At 45.7% G+C, this 19,100-nt stretch overlaps 1 protein-coding gene across 1 annotated transcript in view; it reads right to left on the bottom strand.

Moving 5' to 3' along the window:
* Positions 1-1,900: 1,900 nt before the first annotated feature.
* Positions 1,901-19,100, bottom strand: part of LOC138526455 (zinc finger protein 583-like) — a 260,072-nt gene continuing 242,872 nt past the window's right edge. The window contains exons 6-7 of the mRNA XM_069637227.1: positions 14,323-14,433; positions 1,901-14,017 (exon numbers count right to left, since the gene is read on the bottom strand). Coding sequence (XP_069493328.1) covers positions 13,308-14,017; positions 14,323-14,433 — 821 coding nt within the window. The 3' untranslated portion in view covers positions 1,901-13,307. The remainder of the gene's footprint in view (positions 14,018-14,322; positions 14,434-19,100) is intronic.

The following is a 19,100-nucleotide window of genomic DNA, read 5'->3' as shown; positions in this document are numbered from 1 at the left end:
TCCCGGGTGCACTGGGAGGAATGATTAGATCAGGAGTACCATGATTATCCATTGTAGTCTCTATCAATCACTTTAGCGCCACATCAATACCATGATTTGCAGCCAATCCTGAATTAGAAACTAACCCTGCTAGATGTTTTCCAGAGTACTTTAATTTTCAACTCTGGGGAGACCAACAATCTGGCAGAGGTTGGAACTTTGATCCCTCTTGCATAGGGGTCCCCAAAGGACGTGAGAGTTAATCTGAGGATTACCAAACAAAGTGTTATTGTGAGGAACGCACAAGGAAAATAAAAATTGTAAAAACAAAAGTTAATCCACCTCCTTAAAGTAACAAGTGAGCAAGGAGAACTGAAGAACTGAACAAGGCTTAGCCACAAGCTTGATCATGGTTTTTACTCTGACTTGAAGCTCAACAAATGTTTGTAGTCAGCGTGAGCAGATCAAGTCCTTCTAAGTTCTTCATGGCTTGCTGCTTTGAGTCCCTCTTCTTAGTGAAGTAAATGGTTCATCTGAGCTTATGATAACCATTGATTTCATCCCTGCACCAGAATCCTCTACCTTTCTCTGGCAAATGTTCTTTATTTCCCTTATTGGGCTATCCAATCCCGCAGACCCAGATTATGGCTCCTGGATAGCCTGTCAATTATCTCTTTTCTACTAGCTTTCCTCATGGCCTGTAGGCTTGGCCCCGATCAGAAGGTTCCAGGTCCACAAAGCTCTCAAATGTATAATACCAGGGATCTTGGGCTCTCCCAACATGGTTCTGCCTTTGACCTCTTAGGCAAAATCCGTTTTCTGACCTTCTTGGCCCTTTTTCGCTTCCTCCAACTCCTCACCTTTATACACGTCCCTTGTTTTTTCCTCCTCCCTGATCTTGCCTTCTCCTTTCCACCAGCTTGTCTTTCATTCTACAAGCACCTTCTGCCTGGTTTTGCATCTTTCCTTCTTCCTTCTGGCCTTTCCCTCCTCAGGTGTGTTCCCTTTCCTGCTCATGCCTCCTTCCACCTGCTTGCTCCCACTGCTCCCCCATCTCCAGCTCCACTAGGTCTCTTGACTACAAACTCACACACTCTCTACCAAGACCAGCTCCTTTTTATATCCTGGTTATCTGAGTATTGATAACTATGATCTGCATGGGGGAACCTGTGCGGGCCTATTGATCAGGAATTGGTTGGTCTTGTTTGGCCACTGACTAACCCTTCTGGCTAGTACTAGAGTCCTAATCAAAATGGAGAATGGCCATCTTGGAATCTGACAGCCCTGCCGTAATGGCTGCATGGTTCGATCATGTCTCTGTTCTATGTGTGTGTGTGTGTGTGTGTGTGTGTGTATATATATATATATGAGATCACCTCACTCCCAGTGTCAGGCATTTGAGATCTGATCAGCCACTACTGTCTCTTCGCATATGGGGTCTGCAGTGGTTATGGTCCTTTCAATCTGCACTAACTGTAACAGGTAGCTATAGTTCCAATTATTGTCCCCACCTTACAACGTGTTGCCACCTCTCTCCTTGTGTGTTTTAGAAATATACCAGAATGATCACTTAGTTCCATTTATAAACAGTAAAAACACTCTATAGAAAGATTTGCACCCTCGAGGTGGTCTTGGATAGTCACAGAACTGGGTGGTAGGACTTGTAAGGTGTTTATTTACCCATGTTCATTGGTTAGTGAGCTGGTTTGCAGTGCCTTAATCAATCATTGCATTTGTGATTCATTTCCAAAAGTAAGTCTAGCCAATTGCAACACAAAAGTAAATCACAATCCACCTGTATTAAGTATCTGAGCCATCATATTTTATTTCGTAATTGGCACGATAATAGCACAGTGCCCCCTTCCATCTTGAATATTTCGGTTTCCAAATGTAGGATGAAGTATAAATAAGATGCAGACAGTTCATGTAATAATTTATTTTATGGAAGGTTGACAATTCTTACACAGAGGAGTTAATACAGACATGAATCAATACACTAAATGATTATTTTTGAGATAGGCGCACACATACTTATCACTAACAGATATTGACATCCAAAATGTGCCCACTGCGATATTTTTAAAGAATATAATCTGACATTTATAATCCTGCCATTATTAAAGAGAATCAGCAATATATCATTTTTCTTGGCCTACAGCCTTTCTTCAGGCAAAGACCGATCTATTTGACACAGGACATTTTCTGATCAGGCTAGTAGAACAGAAATTAGAGGTGTTAGCATCCAATTTCTCTGGTCTCATTAAAGGGTAACAGATTCTGCTTTATCCAACTATAAAATGTACAAGTAGACTGACCTCTAGTAGTGGTTACAGCCTGGTTAACACTACCTCTCCAGACTTTTATTTGGGTAACAGCAAGGCCAAACTGAACTGATATATGACTGAAGCCAGAACTCAGATGTAGATTTTTTTAAGGCAAGAGGAAGAATGCATATTCACATAATCTAGGGTTTCTACCGAGAAAAGGAAGGACATACTCCTCCCAGGCTAGGAAATATCTTTAAGAAAACGCCCCAATCAGGCCACTGTCTGAAATATCAATCCTCTATATGGTGCAGAAGCATCCTGTGTCATCTTTGTGAATGATAGAGAACAGCTCTACAAGGGCTCAGAATTAATGTTGTTAATCATCCAATGCAGCCAATAGGTATAGTATTAGGTCTCCCCTTGCACCTCGAAGGTTTATCTCAATAGTGGAGTGCAACTGTTTAACAATTAACCATTCCTGCTCAAATTTGGCGATTAATGGGAGCATAATTCAATACTAGGCCAACGCTGTCCTGGTCTCCAGTGCTTAGTTTGTGACCCACCGGTTTAAGAATCCCAAACATGTTCTGAAGTCTAAGGTCATATCATTTTGAATATGCTTTACTGATGTTGACCTTTAAAATAATTTTTAAAGCCTAATAATATTATTCCCAGTTCGCTCATCCAGTTGCACTTAAGAGAATTTTGCTTATTTCAGACTCTTAGATAAAAATGCTGCACATCCCTCCTTTAGATCCATTCATAAAACAGGGTCTAAAACCTCACGTTTCAGACAAAGAGGTCTTGCAATGTCTTCAGCATTGTATATCGTGAGCTGCAGAAGAGCCAGGGTCAGATACAGGCTCTGACCAAACACTACTCCTACATCTATCTAGATGCTGGAAAGGTTTCAGAAAATGGGCAGAGAGGAGGTTGAGTGAGGACTGTCTGCTAATGGGGCCAACGTTGAAGGCAGATTTCCAGATTCTGGGACGACACCAAATCATGCCAGTAGTCTGTTTCATTTAGAACATTTGTTATGATATGATAGTTTATTTATATAGCGCCTATACACAATGTGTTTCATAGTGCTTCAAGGTAAGGGAGGGAACAAGGGAAAATACAATGACGTTCTTACAGGCCAAGAACAATAAGAATGTGAAATTAACTATCGTACTCGGAAGATTCTGTGCTCCTGTCACTCAGGAGCCCCCATGGCCCCAGATAGATTTTGAAGCAGAAGAATTTTACTATGTATTTTTTGTAAGCAGGCATTATGTTATTTTTTAGGGAGTAAAAACTAATGCTTGTATCCAATGGGGGTGTTTTTGTGAGAGATTAAAAATATGCCTTAAGACTAACACCCATATCTTTCTGTAATAGATACCTCTTTGCACCTTGTAATTTAGGCAATTTAAAAGGTTACTTTTTACCTGTAAGGTCCTCCTTAGATCAATCAGTAATAATGATACAGTTCCTGCCTGTGGTACTTCTCAGCTGGTATCATTTATCAAAACATATATCCGTGGAGCTGTGAAGGTGGAAGTGAGGGGGGAAAGCTCCCATGTGTCTGCTGTTTTCTTTGTTTCATTGGGTGTATTTTTACTCCCTATTTTTCTTTGTTGAGAATATGTGCTTGTTTTTAGGGAGTAAACACTTACCTTCAGGGCTGGTCTCCCCTTTGCGCCAGTGTTACCAGCTTCCTTTTTACTTTATGTCGTGTTCAAGTTAAGATATGTTGCCTTTTCTAGGAGAACTCTCTGGGTGTCCCCTTGCCCCATGAAGAAAAATAACCCTTATTCTTTTAGCACCTCAATCCTATGGGTGGTGCAAGGAAGCAAGGAGATTAACTGTTCCCACAAAAGTCCCACCTAAATTATGAGTCACCTGTAGTAGCGCAGCTGAGACTGCCTCACCAGGAAAGGTTTTCATAACAATGTGTGAATAGGGACCATGCACTCAATTGTAGAAAGTGACTCAGTATGGGGAACTGAGAACTCCTGGCCAAGGAATACCCGATTTCTATTCTTAACATTTCGCCAATGTTAGATTGAAAAATGATGTCATCTGATCTAGCAGCTATAACAGTAGTATCACCATCAGTTGTGGAGAGCTACAATTAATTAGAACAGTAAAAGGATCATGACATTGGGGGTCATTCCGAGTTGGGCGGTAAGGGTTTACGGGCACCGGTAAGGATGCCGGTGCAGGTAAACCCTTACCACCCTATTCCGAGGTCCCTTAGTGGGTCACAGCAGGAACGGCTGGTCTGACCAGCCGTTCTTTACGGGACCCGTTAAGGGACCTTAGAGCTAATAACGGGCCCGCATTTTGCAGGCCCGTTATTAGCGCCTTCCCCATTCCCATTGACCCCTATGGGGGCTCAATGGGAATGGGGAATGGTTTACTGAATGGGGACTTACCGGGTCCTCCAAGGTCGGAATGACCCGTTAAGTCCCCATTCAGTGAGACTGGACCCGGACCCGGGTTTGGAGGCAGCCATGGCGCTAATAGGGCCATGGCTGCCTCCAAACTCGTAATGACCCCCGATTGTCACATTGTGGTTAATTACCATGTTATCAACGTATATGAAAAGCAAAATACCATTTCCAAAAGTGACTGCCTGCGAATACAATATCACAGAGATAGGAAAGAATGGAATATTTGCGCTGTTGGACTATGTGGAAACCAATTCATTGTGTTATGCAGTGGTACCATCTCAGTGTTTGAAAGAAGTTCTAAGACACCCATTTCATAGATGGCTAAACTATAGGGACCTATAGTACAAGACTAAAATATAATGAATCGCAGAGTGATTAAAAAAGAAATAAAAAACAATACCAAAATATTGAGAAAATCTGATACAACAACGCTAATAAACACATTTTAGGAAAAACATGCTGTGTTAGTTGTACTATGTATTCATCTATCGCATTAAGTTCTACAATAACAAATAAAAACCATAAGCCCTCCCACCCAACCCCGCTAGCACATTCAATGTTTTATCATGGGTATCCATCACATCTATTACTTGATACCAACGTAAGCTTTTTGGAAGTGGAGTGAGGCAGATATCCAGTTGTTTTTTAAAAAAAATACCTTTATGACCCTATCAGCATCCCGGACGAGTGCATCAGCTAATGGGAAGCTTAAAATGCAGGCAAAATCTGCTGCTACAGTCCCAAGGTTCTAAGCGTCACAACAACTTGAGGCCGCATTGTGATATTGCACTGTTAAGAGCCTTTAATCTTTGAAAAGAAACATACAGCAAAATTCAATTATGAAATTAAGCATTCTACTTTTCCCGATACATTTCAATAACATGTTCTCAACTGTGTACTTAAAAACATCATAATTTCTTCTAACTCTGCTTGTTTTGTAATATTATGATTTTGAATTACATCAAACCTTTCCTGATTTGCATTTAGTCAAACATAAAACCCTCTGCTTTTATGTTCTTCTTATCATCAAAGTGCCAACATACACAGTAAATGCTGCTGTGTGCTCTAGTCTTTACGTTCACAGTCAATTTAATTAATGTGTTTTGCTTTTTGGTGTATATGGCACCATTTATTTTCACTGCAAGCCTTTCATCTTCTCCTCTCCTCCGTTTTCTGCCAGGTATGTATTGCTCCTCTTTCTGTCACAGTTGACTCGCTGCAAAACACATACACTGCCTAGAGGACTCTAGTTTCCAATGACACTACATATAGTAAGGCTCCAGACCTCACAAACTATTGCTAGGGTGCTAATGACACTATTACCTATACCAACACTATATACCAGCTGGTAGCAATCCACAGCTCACATTAAAGGTATAAATGTAGCAAGGACTTTCAATTCACTCTGGCTGGCCCTTCACAGCTGATATAGCCCACTGGTCCAGGTGGCACTGCTAAATTATACCCGTGTAGCCTTATGCATCCCATTTAAGGATTACAGCTTACTTTTAGTGTTTCCCTCTTGATTGATGGAACAGTCAGGTCTGTGACTCAGTGGACTAAAAAATCCATACAAGCAACAGTATTTTACGTCATGGTCACAGATTCAAACCCTGACAAGTCCACTCGGTTCTTCATCTTTCAGATTAAGCACCATTGAGTTAGGGAACAATACATATCAGTGTTTGTTGCATAATGCTAAGAGACCATGGTGTGGGTGAAATTAAAGTTACTCTCCATAGTGACTGGAGTACTCATAGTCCCCTTTCCTCCATCCTTGTGGGTGTCCAACATGCGGACACTACTGGAACCTTTGACAGCGAAAAATTGAGCTTCCCCTTTAAATGTAGCATATAGTGCGGGGAGAGGCTTCGGATGTGGTAACGCCGCGAGGCCCCGTCCTCCAGCACCTCACCTCAGTCTCCTTTGAACACATCAGACGCTTAGATACCTGGCCATACTTATTACATATTAGCTATTGGCATACTAGTTGGGGAAGGCGGACGGGAAATATGGAGGAAAGGGGACTATGGACTATGAGTACTCTAGTCACTACGGTGTAATTACTTATCCGTACCATCCCCTTTCCTCCATCCTTGTGGGTGATTCCAGCGAACAAGAACATAGGGTGGAGCTGTGATAACCTGCCGCATATCTAGGATGAAGCTAAAAGCTTCTTCAGAACCGCCTGACCAAACTCTTCACTGCGCCTGGATCTGGTGTCCAGTGAGTAGTGCTTACAGAAGGCCGACGGAGTGGCCCAAGTAGCCGCCTTGGTGATGAGCACCACAGCACCTATCCCTTACCCCGCTCCCCTCTGCGCTTGCACGTTCTGAACACTCACAAGGCATAGAAGGTTTGACTTCCCCTCCCCATTGCCCTTTCTTATATTGTTGTATTTAATTTAATCATTGTTGTAATTAAATTGTCCATCATCCCGTTGCCCTTTGGGCGCTTAGAAACAGTATTTAACAATAAATAAATGACATCCCAAGAAGCATGTCTATGAGAACACGACAGCCATGACCTTGATTCTGACCGCACAGGCATGAATCCCCTCAGGAACAGGTCTGCCCATGGTTGTGTATGCCTCCGAAATGGCCTGAACCATCCAACGGGCGATGGAAGCCTGAGAGCGGGGGAGGAGCGCCCCCAAAAAGGCACAAACAATGCCTCAGTCTTCCTGAAGGATTTCATCTGAGAGAGATAAAAATGGAGGACTCGCTTGAGGTCCAAGGAATGCAGGGCCCTCTCTGCCTCTGACTGCGGGTTCAGGAAGAACACCAGCAGGCAGATCTCTTGATTCAGATGAAATGGAGAGACCACCTTGGGCAAGAAGTTTGGGTGAGTGTGCAAGATGAATCGTTGTGAAACATGGTGAAGGGCTTGTACAAGGACAAAAGCTGCAGCTCACTAACCTGCGCACAGAGGTGAGAGCCACCAGTAAATCTGTCTTTAGTGTCACCGAGTGGATGTCCACAGAGGCCATCGGCTCGAAAGCTTTGCACTGCAAAGCTGCAAGAACCACATTAAGGTCCCAGACCACGTGCAGCCTAAGCACAGACGGAAAAGCCTAGTGAGCCCCTTAAGGTGGGCTTTAAACACCGGATTGGCCACAGAAAACCCATGCTCAGGGGAATTCTTATAGACATCAATGGCCACCAAATAAGTGCGCCAATTATCGACCTGAACTCAAGAACGAGCCAGGTGTGCTGAAAAAGCCAGTACGTCAACCAGAAGACAGGTGACCGTATCCAGGCCCTTGTCACAAGCCCAATAGCAGAACCTAGTCCACTTACTCTTATTCTGGGACTGAGTCGAGGGCCTCCTGGCCTGCTGAATGATGTCCCAGTTGTCATCCGAAAATTGAGCATGTTGAAGCCTCAGCTGATCAGGAACAAGGCCATCAGCGCTTGGCTTGGTCCGGATGTTCCACCGCCAGCCCTGCTGCGTCAGGAATCCCCTGCTGGAGATCTAAATGTGGACGGGACCCTGGGAGTACAACTGCAGCGGATCTGAAAACCAGGGTCTCGAAGGCCAGCAGGGGTCAATTAGGATGAGGCTGCAACCCACTGAAGCCTGAAACGTGCAGAGTCCTTGGAGCGAAGAGGTTGGCTGGAACGCATAACACCTGCAGCCATGCCAGCAGATCTGGAAGGCATCTCCTAGAGAACCCTGACCCCGTCCTGCCCACGAAGCAAACTGGGAACACTTGGAATTCAGAGGGATGCAAACAAATCCAGGTCCGCAAACCCCCAATGCTGGAACAGGGAGGTGGACTAGCGGAAATCCAAATCATGTCCATCAGGGCCCATTCCCAGAATGATATCGCCTCCATGCAGAGTAGGGGGGGGAACGGGTACCACCCTGTTTGTTCATTTAAAATATTGTAGTAAAATTGTCCTAACCGTCCTGTCCCTGATAAGGGGCAAAAACGTCCTTATGGCCAGGCACACTGCCCTGAGCTTGAGTAGATTGATATGCAGGAGGGCTTCCGTCCTGGACCATGCTCCATGAAACGCATAGGCCTCCAGATTACCCCCCCAGCCCGAAAGGAGTCCGTCGTCACCACCAGGGTAGGCTCCGGTAGGGTGAAGGGTTCTCCCACTAAAACAGTGTCCTCCATCAGCCAGCAGCGAAGATCAGGCAGTAGAAGCAGAGGTATTGGGACCCTGTCCGACTGAGACACCCTCTCCTGATCCAAATTGGCTGACAGGTGGAGCTGGAGGTGCCTCATCTTGACTCGAGCATGCTGTACAGTGAGCATGCATGGGGTCATCAGGCCCAGAATGTGCTGGAACCACGATATTGAGGCTGTCATGTTGGCCAGAAAGCCCCCCACTGCCTTGCGGAGGGACAGAAGCATCTCGGGTGCAGGAAACACCTGCTGAACGGTAGTGTTCCAGCGCACCCCTAGAAAGACCAGCTCCTGAGATGTACACAACTGTGACTTCCTCTGTTTGATGAAGGATATCTGCCAATCTCTGCCACCACCCCTTCAGATGGCCCTGCCCTCACCAGCCAGTCATCCAAATAAGGGTACACATGATGGCCCTCCAAGTGGAGAAGGCCTGGCACTGCATTCATCAACTTTGTGAAAACACGAGGGGCGGAGGCCGAAGGGCAGCACCCTTTGCTGAAAGTGGCACGACATAATCGTGAACCGTAGAAACTTCCGATGCGGTTGGTAGATGGGAACATGCAGGTACGCATCCTTGAGGTCCAGGGAACACATCCAGCCCCCTGCACACAGACTCGACTATGTGCGCAAGAGTAATCATCTTGAAGACAGATTTAGAAATTACAGGTCCAGGACTACCGTCAGGCCAGCCTGGTTTTTCTTGGGTACTGTGAAAATCCTGGAATAGTAACCGAAGACCCTGTCTATAAGAGGAACCGGTTCTATCGCCTGCATCTCCAAGAGCAAAAGGACATCCCGGAAAAGAGCCGGGGCCGTTCTGACAAAGAGGAGGCGAAGATGGTAGAGCCAAAGGAAGAGGAAGACTGAAGCCCGTGGAGACTATGGACAGGATCCACGGGTTGCTGAAAAGACACTTTCAGGCGTCCTGGAACATAGCCCAATGGCACCCCACAGGCGAGCTGTGTTCCCAACCTTGACATCACTCCTTGGCATCAGAGGCGGGTGCAAACATCTGTGCAGCATCCTCTCCAGCTTCCTCCTATTGTCCAGACCTATCAGGCATCCGTGTACCGCAGTCCCGGAACCCCTTGACGCTAGAGAAAGCGCAGGGCTTGAACTCAGTAATGCCCTGGGACTGAGGGAAGGATTTCTGAACTGGTTTTGTCAGGATGGCCAAGGACTTGGCAGTTTGAGTGGAGGTTTTCTTCTTTGTCAGCTCGTCATCGGTCGACAAATGAAAAAGGTCTATGCCCTCAAAGGGCAGATCCAGTATCCGATCCTGCATGTCAGATGAAAACTTAGTGGCGTGCATCCACGCTGTCCTGCTCATCTCAACCCCAAGGCACAACCTTCTGCTGGCTGTGTCGATATGGGAGACCGAAGACTCCATGGGGTCCTGCGCAATGGCTTGCTTGTCCGAAGGGAGGTCAGGCAGAGATTCCCTGAGCTCCTGCCACAGCTTCTTGTTGGCCGCAGCCAAGAGGGCGTCTGTGTTGGCTTGCCACAGATGCAGTCCTGAGATGGAGTAACAGCACTTTCTCAAGGAATCAAAGACTTTATCCTCTTTGGAGAGGCAACTGGAGGTGGCTCCTGTGGAGGAAGGCGACGAAGACAATGGTTTCGAATAAAAGGAGGTAGCAGCCAACACAGAGGAATGGGGCTTCGGGTGGGAGTCAAGGAGGATTGGCTCCTCGTCTATCAGCTTAAACCTGCTATCCAACTTCTTGTTCATCTGTGCGTTGGCCCTGGGCTTCTCCCAGACCGTTCGCGCCACCTGCAGGACATCCTTCTGGAGGGGATGCCAGACCGGATCGTGGTGCGTTTCCTCAAGACCTCTGCTAGCATACCCGACTCCTGGGGGGTTTCCTTGGGGAGAGCGACCCGCAAGAACTCCGGCAGACCCTGAAGGCGATCATAAAAGGCCTTAACAGTTACGAAGGGTTCATCATCCTGGGTTTAATCATAGTCATCCAAGATGGCCACCGGCCTGGGAGGCTCTGCCACGTGCCGCTCTGTCATTTTGAAGCCTTACACCACACCCTGGGCGGGAGGGTGCAGAGGCCCTGAGCCAAGAGAGGCCTCAGGCACCAGAGGATACAGCTTGGGTCTTGCACCCAAAGCCGAGGTGTCGACCTCAGAGATTACTCTGGTAGGCGCTGAGCCCTCAGCCGAATGGCCAGTAGTGGTAGCGCCTTGACTCACAACCTCGGAGCGAGCTCCGTTAGGCTGGACACCATCAGCACTTGTGCTGGTAGCCGCGCTTGATTGTGCTGAGGACAGACTCTTGGAGGTGGCAGTCGACGATCCCTTACCCTGAGTTAGAAGAAGAGGACAAACCTGATCGCCCTTCCGAGAACAGTCTGGTAGGATCCCTGAGCCCCTCAGCTTGAGAGCTGGTAGCCAGGACGACCCGGAGTGGCTGAAGGAGCCCCTCGGCTGGGGAGCCGGTAGCCTTAGAGCCCTTGGGCTTGTACCCTAGGAACCCCGATCTGTGGTAATCCAGGAGAAGGCACTGCCATGCTGTGGAGCCGTGCTGAACAGAGGGCCTACCTTGTCTTGATGAGAGGTCCTGAAGATGAAGTCCTTAAGGTGGGGCAGAGTAGAAGTATGGAAGATCTCCCTCCACTGGAACAACCGATTCTTCAATGCCCTGAGACCGAGAGCCGAACATGCGTGCCATCGGTGGTTGGCCCCCAAACACTCAAGACACAGTGCATGGGGGTCCGAGGCCGAGAGCGAGCGGTCGCAAGAGGCACATCTCTTGAATCCTCCTGCAGCCGACATGCGCTGGGGGAGGCATGGCACTCAAGGGAACTTCAATAAGAATTGAAAAAAACAAATGGGGAGCAAGTGGAAAGCTAACAATGTCTCTGCGCTAGATGCCAGGTCCGACACCGTCCGTGCGGAAAAACTGATTGAGGTGAGAACCCAGATGGCAGTGCCTCGGTGGGGCATTCCCATGCCCGAGGCCACGCCGCCGCACTATGCTAAATTTGAAGGGGAAGCTTAATTTTTCACTGCCAAAGGTTCCAGTACCATCACCATGTTGGGGGACGCCCACAAAGATGGAGGAGAGAGAACGGGACATATGAGTACCGGTTTGTGTTAGATTCTGTTATTGAACAAACAAGAATGACATTTTAAAATAAAAAGACTAGCAATGTTTTAAATAACATGTTGGGAACTTGACTAAAGTAAATCCTACTCTTAATAATAGAAGGCTCTGAATTTGTTTTCTCCCCAATTGACTTCAAGCACTTGTCATGCAATTTTTTTTCTTGTGCCAGTGATGGCTTCTTTATGAAGTGTACAAAGTGGTCCTATTGTAAGCACTATGTCTTGGTGGGCCTAGAATTATCAATTTAAATTCTGGATGCAGTTTACAGACTCAAAGTTAGAGTGTTGACTTGACTTTCAAGGGGCTTGTAAAGTCAAGAAAGGACTTTGGTTAAGGTCTCCCTGCCTTGCATGGAACAGAATAGTCCCTGCAAACACCAGCTCTGAATTATTTAATAGTTTTATATTTCTTTAATTGCCCTGTTGTGTTTTCTAACAGTCCTTCGACCAGCTTTTAGTGGACTGTTTCACCGGGAAACAATTTCAATGCCCATTGTGTTCAACACTCATTTATTTTAGGGTGTCCCATATTACCTTTAATACAAAAACAATGTTTTCTGTGTTTCTCAATGGACATGCCACAAAGTGTGTGCTTTTTCTTCGCACTGTGAAACAATCTGTCAATTTAGACCCTTTGATCTTGTCCTGTCGAATGACAGGTCTACAAAGCCTATACTTCTCTGATTTTGGGATGGATGACTTCAATTAGATGGGTTGTAATGATTCACTGATAGGTACTGATATTTGTTCTTGTTTCATGCCCAGCTGCTATGGGTATATTCGAGATAAAACTATACATCACAAGCTGACTTTTCTTTCTTATGCATACTCCGGTGATGTTTTTCTCACATTCATGAGTATTTTATTCAGGGTTTGGAGATTCAAGATTGTTTTGCACATATTGCCGGAACGAACCTCATTCAAGAGCCGTTGTGCGCTAAAGCAGGGATCAAAATGTGCACTCGACATTAGCCATTGGTTAGTAAGAACTGAATTTTGGTGAGGAAGCAATGGTGTGCTGTTTACATGTGTAGAACTGAGGGGGCAAATGACTTTCGCTGGCTAGTAGCTTCCAACTTGACATGTTTAGCCTGGGTCTAAGTACCTACATTTCTCAAAAAAACAGCCTCTTTCTAAAATGTATATTATTGCACTTTAATAGGTATCATGTGTTGGTGCATTTGTATAGGCTTATTACTCCACCGTTTTGCACATGCAGGGATTAGTACGATCGATGTTTGCGCATTCTGATTGTTTTTGTGGTTAACAATTTCTTCCAGCCTTGTGTGTGATTATTTATAATATTTCAAGTTGTGCAGCAACTTGTATTTTGTAGATATGATTATGTTGGGTGTCGTAATATCACAGTGATTCCACTATGTTAAACTCACATCTTTGTTCTGTATCGAGGTGTATTCTCTCATGTCTATAAAGGTGGTGCTTTTGATTGAAGCGTTTTTTACACACATTGCACTGATACGGTCGCTCCCCTGTATGCATTTTATGGTGTCTTTGAAGAACTCCCTTTTGGTTAAAGCTTTTTCCGCATATCGTGCATTGAAAAGGTTTCTCCCCAGTGTGTATTTTTTCATGCTTATTAAGATTAGACAACGAAGAAAAGTTTTTTCCACACTCCGGGCAGGTGTTGTTTCTTTTTCTGTCATGTGCTTGCCGATTTCCAGTACGCCTGTTGACTTGTATGGTTTGTTGACTTTCAGGACAAATAAATGGTTTGGAACTCTGCTGCATGTTGGATTTGCACGCAATGAGGCTGTCACTTTGCAAAGTACTTTCACAATTACTGGATGTTTGTAATCCCTGCACATACGGTGACATCTGATGAAAAATAGAATCTATTAGTGGACTGTAACTACTATGCTGTTGTGCCGATTTCTCGCCTCTCAGTTCGAGGTCGCTTATGGACCCACTTTCACTCACATAATGTTTTGTCTCATAATCACCCTGGGCCACATCTGCTTTGACCTTCTTTGCCACAGGTTTGCATAGTCTTGATGTATAACTTCGTTTGAAAGAATTACCAACTTTTCCCCTTCTGTTCACGCTGGCACTGCCTGTTGGAATAATTAAATAATCATTATTAGCTCACATTTGACATGAGGCATGTTTACAGAGGGCACTGCCAAAAAGGAGAGCATGTTTCTATCCACTTCAATCACGGTGCAGAAAGGTCAATGTGAGCTGTATGGTTCCCTGGTGAAGGCACACATGGCTTTGTGGCAGACCATGCAATCATCTGCTTACCCTTCACGGCAGTTGGACAATAAAGTGGAAAAAGAAAATCCTGAATTGATGATTTGGAAATAATTACATTTTTTATATGTATATAATTTTAAGCAGCAGAGGGTTGTTTACTTACCGGCCAGGCTGTTTGCACTTTCTCGTATCTGAAAGTCTTTGATATCAATGTCATAGGTCTCTCCTTCTTCATTTATACCGATTGACGGAACTTGTGAGGTAACTTCAGGCTCTGGAAAGAAAATACATTTCATAACATGTATATTTCGAAGGGGGAACAGCCCTTGCACAAAGCTGCCTGTAACCCTATCCGCCTATTGAGCTGTTTTCTTCCACTATCATTAGCTGTCTAGCCCACTGTATTTTCTACTCGGTGGAATCTTTATGTATCTGTTAGGTGGGTTTTTCTATACCACTACTGGTCTGGGGTTTTGGGCAGACCAACCTATAGTGGACCTGCAGAATTTCACCAAACATTTGAGGTATCCAGTGATAATGTCGACTGGGAAATGGCCGCCAGGTGGTGACATTACCCTGAAAATGCACCCTCCAGACAATCAAACGCTTTCCCCAAATATACTAGGATTGGAGGTAATAATATATAAATATAATATTTGGGGAAATCATTTTAGGGTTCAGGAAAACAAAAAGTCACCTACCTGGTGACTTTTTCACAGCGGCATTATCACATGGAACCACATTAGACCAAATGTCACTGGAAGTAAGACTGAACAGCTCAGGCTTCACTCTTAGGAGGTTGTAAGCAGTGGTATTGTGTACAAAGCACTTACAAGGCAGACCAAGTTAAATATTTTAAACACAATACTGAAAACAAATATATTAGTACTTTTTAAACAAGAGTATTGTGCATAAAGTTCAAGTACATCCACATAAGCAACGCCATATCTGACGTGCATTACTTACTGTCATAGCATTTCTGATGATTGCATCTGCTTAGATTCACATGCTGTGCATATAGTCCGACATCTAGTGGTAATTACGGAGTATTGCATCTGGTTTTTCGAGGATAGAAAGGGGACGTCGACATGGGTGTGTTTGTAACACTATGCCTAACGTGACGTGTAGTGTATCCAACATCCCTCACGTGTCGAGGTCCCCCTGGTTGTGTTTTTTCTGCCGTGAGGGAGCCTACGACTATCGTGAGTGAGTAAAGAGAGAGAGAAAGGAGTAAGATGTCTATGTTCCTTCTACTCCGAGAGGGGAGGAAGGGTGGGCGCATGTGAATCTAAGCAGATACAATCATCAGAAATGCTATTATGGTAAGTAATGCATGTCTTCTGATGCTTGTGAATCTGCTTAGAATCACATGCTGTGCATAGACTACCGAGCAGTACCCAGAGATGGTCGTGTGAAGGAACAGTATTAAAGAGATGTATTAGTACCAATTGTCCCATCTGAAAATCAGACCTAGAGTGATCATCTAGGCAGTCGTGCTTTGTAAAAGTGTGTATAGAACTCCAGGTTGCTGCCTTACAAATGGACTCAAGAGGAACATTTGCAATGAATGCTATGGAAGCCCCAGTGCCCCGAGTAGAGTGTGCTCTAGGCTTGAATGGCAGATCTCTCTTAGCAAGAGTGTAGCATAGTGTGATGCAGTTTACAATCCACTTTGAAATTACTGATTTAGAGACAGGGTCCCCTTTTCTACCAGTTGCCACTGAAACAAAAAACTGGTTTGTCTTCCTTAGATGTTTAGTCTTTTCCAGATAATATACAACCTTTCACCTCACATTGCGTGTGCGGAGGCTTCTTTCTGCCACGTTAGTGGGGTTCTGGAAGAAGGTGGGTAATTCTACTGACTGGTTCACATGGAATTTTGAAATGAAATTAGGCGCAAACCATGGGTGAGTGCGCAGAACCACCTTATCTTTGTGAATTCTGAAAAATGGATCTAGAACTGAAAGGGTCTGCAGTTCACTAACTCTTCTTATTGAGGTGACTGCAACCAGGAAGTCGGTCTTGGCTTGACTTATGCATTGGTTCAAAGGGAGGTTCCATTAGTCTTGTGAGAACCACGTTTGGGTGCCATCCGGGAGCTGGGTTTGAAATTGGGGGATGAAGTCTTTTAACCCCTTCTATAAAAGCCTTGATAACTGGTATTTTCCACCACAAAACCTTTTAAAGTGCAGCTAAGTGTACCTTCAGGGAATTAAAAACCAGACCTGACTCTAGTAGGTATCAGGTATTAATATTGCCACATATATGGTCGCCGTAAATAATATCGCCGCGAAAATGTCGTGGCGATATTATTTGGGTGACCATATATGTGGGGCGATAGGGGCAAAAAAATATATATTTTTTAAAAAAATAAATAAATTTAAAAAAAACAATAATTTGAGGGTTGCGGGGGTGTCCCCCGCATGTTCCATGCAATAATGTCGCCACAAAAAACGACAATTTTCCGGCGATTTTTTTGTATGGCGATATTTTTGTGGCGACATTATTACATGGAACCCTCTAGTAGGTGAGTCAGGTAAGGACATGTGTCGTTGAGCATTCTATGGGATTGATGCTCTTGGAATGGCACCAGATGATGAAGTGCTTCCATTTATTGGAGTAGCAATGTCTGGTGTTAGGCTTTCCTGCTTCTCCAAGTATGTCCATGCATCTTTGAGGAAGTTGGAGGTGTCCGAACTCTATGACCTCAAGGGCCAGGCCGCTAAATTGAGAGTTTGCGGGCATGGATGGAGTGTTTCCCCACTATCCTGTTGTAGCATATGGTAAGGGCATGGTAGTTTCCTCGCAGGGGAGACCGACATTGATATCAGATGAGAGACCCAGGGTTGGCGGGCCCACATAGGGGCCACCAAGATCATCGTGACTGGTTCCTGGTGCATCTTGTGCACTATCTTGTTCAGTAGGAGAGTCAGGGGAAAAGCATAAACAAATTTCCCTGACCATGTTATCCAGAGACCGTTCCCCTTGGAGCGGTTCTGCAGGTACCTGGAGGCGTAATCTGGGCATTGTGCGTTCTCCAGAGTTGCGAACAGGTCGATCTCTGGGAAGCCCCAGTCTGCGAAGACGTTGAGTACAATGTTTTCGTGCAATCACCACTCATAGTCTACGGGTAGCGGGAAGTCTTTGCTGAGCACGTCTGCCAGAAGATTGAGTTCCCCACTGGAATGTGTTGAGACAGGAGGATCATCCTGTGTTTGAGAGCCCATTTCCATATGTTCTGAAACAGTTTAGATAGCCCTGGAGAGTGAGTGCCCTCTTGCTTGTTCAGGTAGTACATGGCTGTGGTGCTGTCCGTGAGGACTACGACTATCTTTCCCTGTAGGTGTGTCTGAAAGGCCTTCAGGGCTTTGAATACTGCTAGTAATTCTAACAGGTTTATGTGGTTGGATGCCACTGCTGGGGACCAAACGCTGTGCCATGTCTGATGAAGGAGGTGAGCTCCCCACCCTGTCAGAGATGTGTCTGTGGTGAGAGTGGACACAGTTCTGGCGAGTTGGGGAGTTTTTTCAACGATCCTGTAGACCTTGAAGATTTCGCCGTTGCCGAAACCTTACGAGCGGACGCACTCTTAGAAGGCGCACAGACGATCTTATGGTATTTGGTGGAGACGCCCTTATGGGTGGAGTGCCCGGAAGCATGCCGTTGGGACGGTTGCGGGGGAGGGCGTCCTATCATGGGGACCGGTGGGCATCATTGAAACTTTCGACGGGCCTGTTGGCGCCCTTTGCTTCATCGATGAGTCTGTCAAGGGAGCTTGTGGGGTTGTGTGCTTTGTCGATTGTGGTGCGGGTGTGTCCCTGTCGCAGGGATGTTGTCACCCCATAGCAGCGCCGGCGGCCTGCCTGAGGGGACGGACACTTGGGAACCTAGCGGTTCCGTGAGGGTCAATGGCCACCACATTAGAGCCATGGTTGTCGCTTGTATCCTGTGACGACGGGGGTGCCAATCTTGGCTTGCATGGCGTAGGCCGCCCACCGCTTCGTCCATCGATCTTTTAGCGTCTTCGGACGCAAAAGCCAGCAAGACTTGCAGGACTGCTCGTCGTGATCACGAGGCATGCGCTTGTTACACCTTCGTGAGTGTCCTTCCACGGGTATTTGCTGTTGCAGGACAGGCAAATCTTAAAGGGAGTCCTCTCCAGGAGAGAAGCAACAGCGAGACCAGAAGGGAAAAGAGGGGGGGGGGGAGAAATGCATTCTACAATGAATCAGAACCCCGGGCCCCACTCTCCCTACCGTATAGGCCTGGCCAGAAGGCCGAGGTCACAAGGTCGACACCATCAACCAAAGCTTCAGCCGCCGAAATCTGTAGTCATCTCCGTCTTGTAGGATGCAGAAGTAGTCGTCGATGAAGTGAAGTCGAAGACTAACGACCAACGGTCGTAGACAAAGAGTAATACAATTTTGCAATGTGCAAGCTCCGCGTAGGGCGACCAGCTAGCTGGGTGGAAAAAAACAATCTGAGGGACCTCGACTCGAGAGGGATTTTGTTTACACTACACGTCACGTTAGGGATAGTGTTACAAGCATGCCCATGTCAAAGTCCCCTTTCGATCCTCGAAAGACAAGATGCAATACTCGACGATTACCACTAGATGTCAGACTATATGCACAGCATGTGATTCTAAGCAGATTCACAAGCATCAGAAATATTGTTAGGGTGATTTTTGCACAACCCTCTGGTGAGGACTGTGTAATCATCTAACCTAATGGTGGAAGTAACAAGTTATTTACCTGTAACTGTTGTTCTCCAGCATGGGTCTGGCAAGGATTCACATGCTCATGAATATTCCTTGTCAGAGCGGAAATCCTCTGTAAAAGAAAAAACAGTTTCACTTTCACTTACAAACTGTCTTTCTCCTATAAACCAATCACTGAGCTCTGGGTCATACTGTCCCCAGCCATTGACTGCCCTCTCCCT

The sequence above is a fragment of the Ambystoma mexicanum genome, chromosome 7p (assembly GCF_040938575.1).
Source record: "Ambystoma mexicanum isolate Mex_15411 chromosome 7p, UKY_AmexF1_1, whole genome shotgun sequence".
Classification (NCBI taxonomy): Eukaryota; Metazoa; Chordata; class Amphibia; order Caudata; family Ambystomatidae; genus Ambystoma; species Ambystoma mexicanum.
The sequence above is the reverse complement of the archived record's forward strand: the minus strand, read 5'-3'. Positions and strand labels throughout refer to the sequence as shown.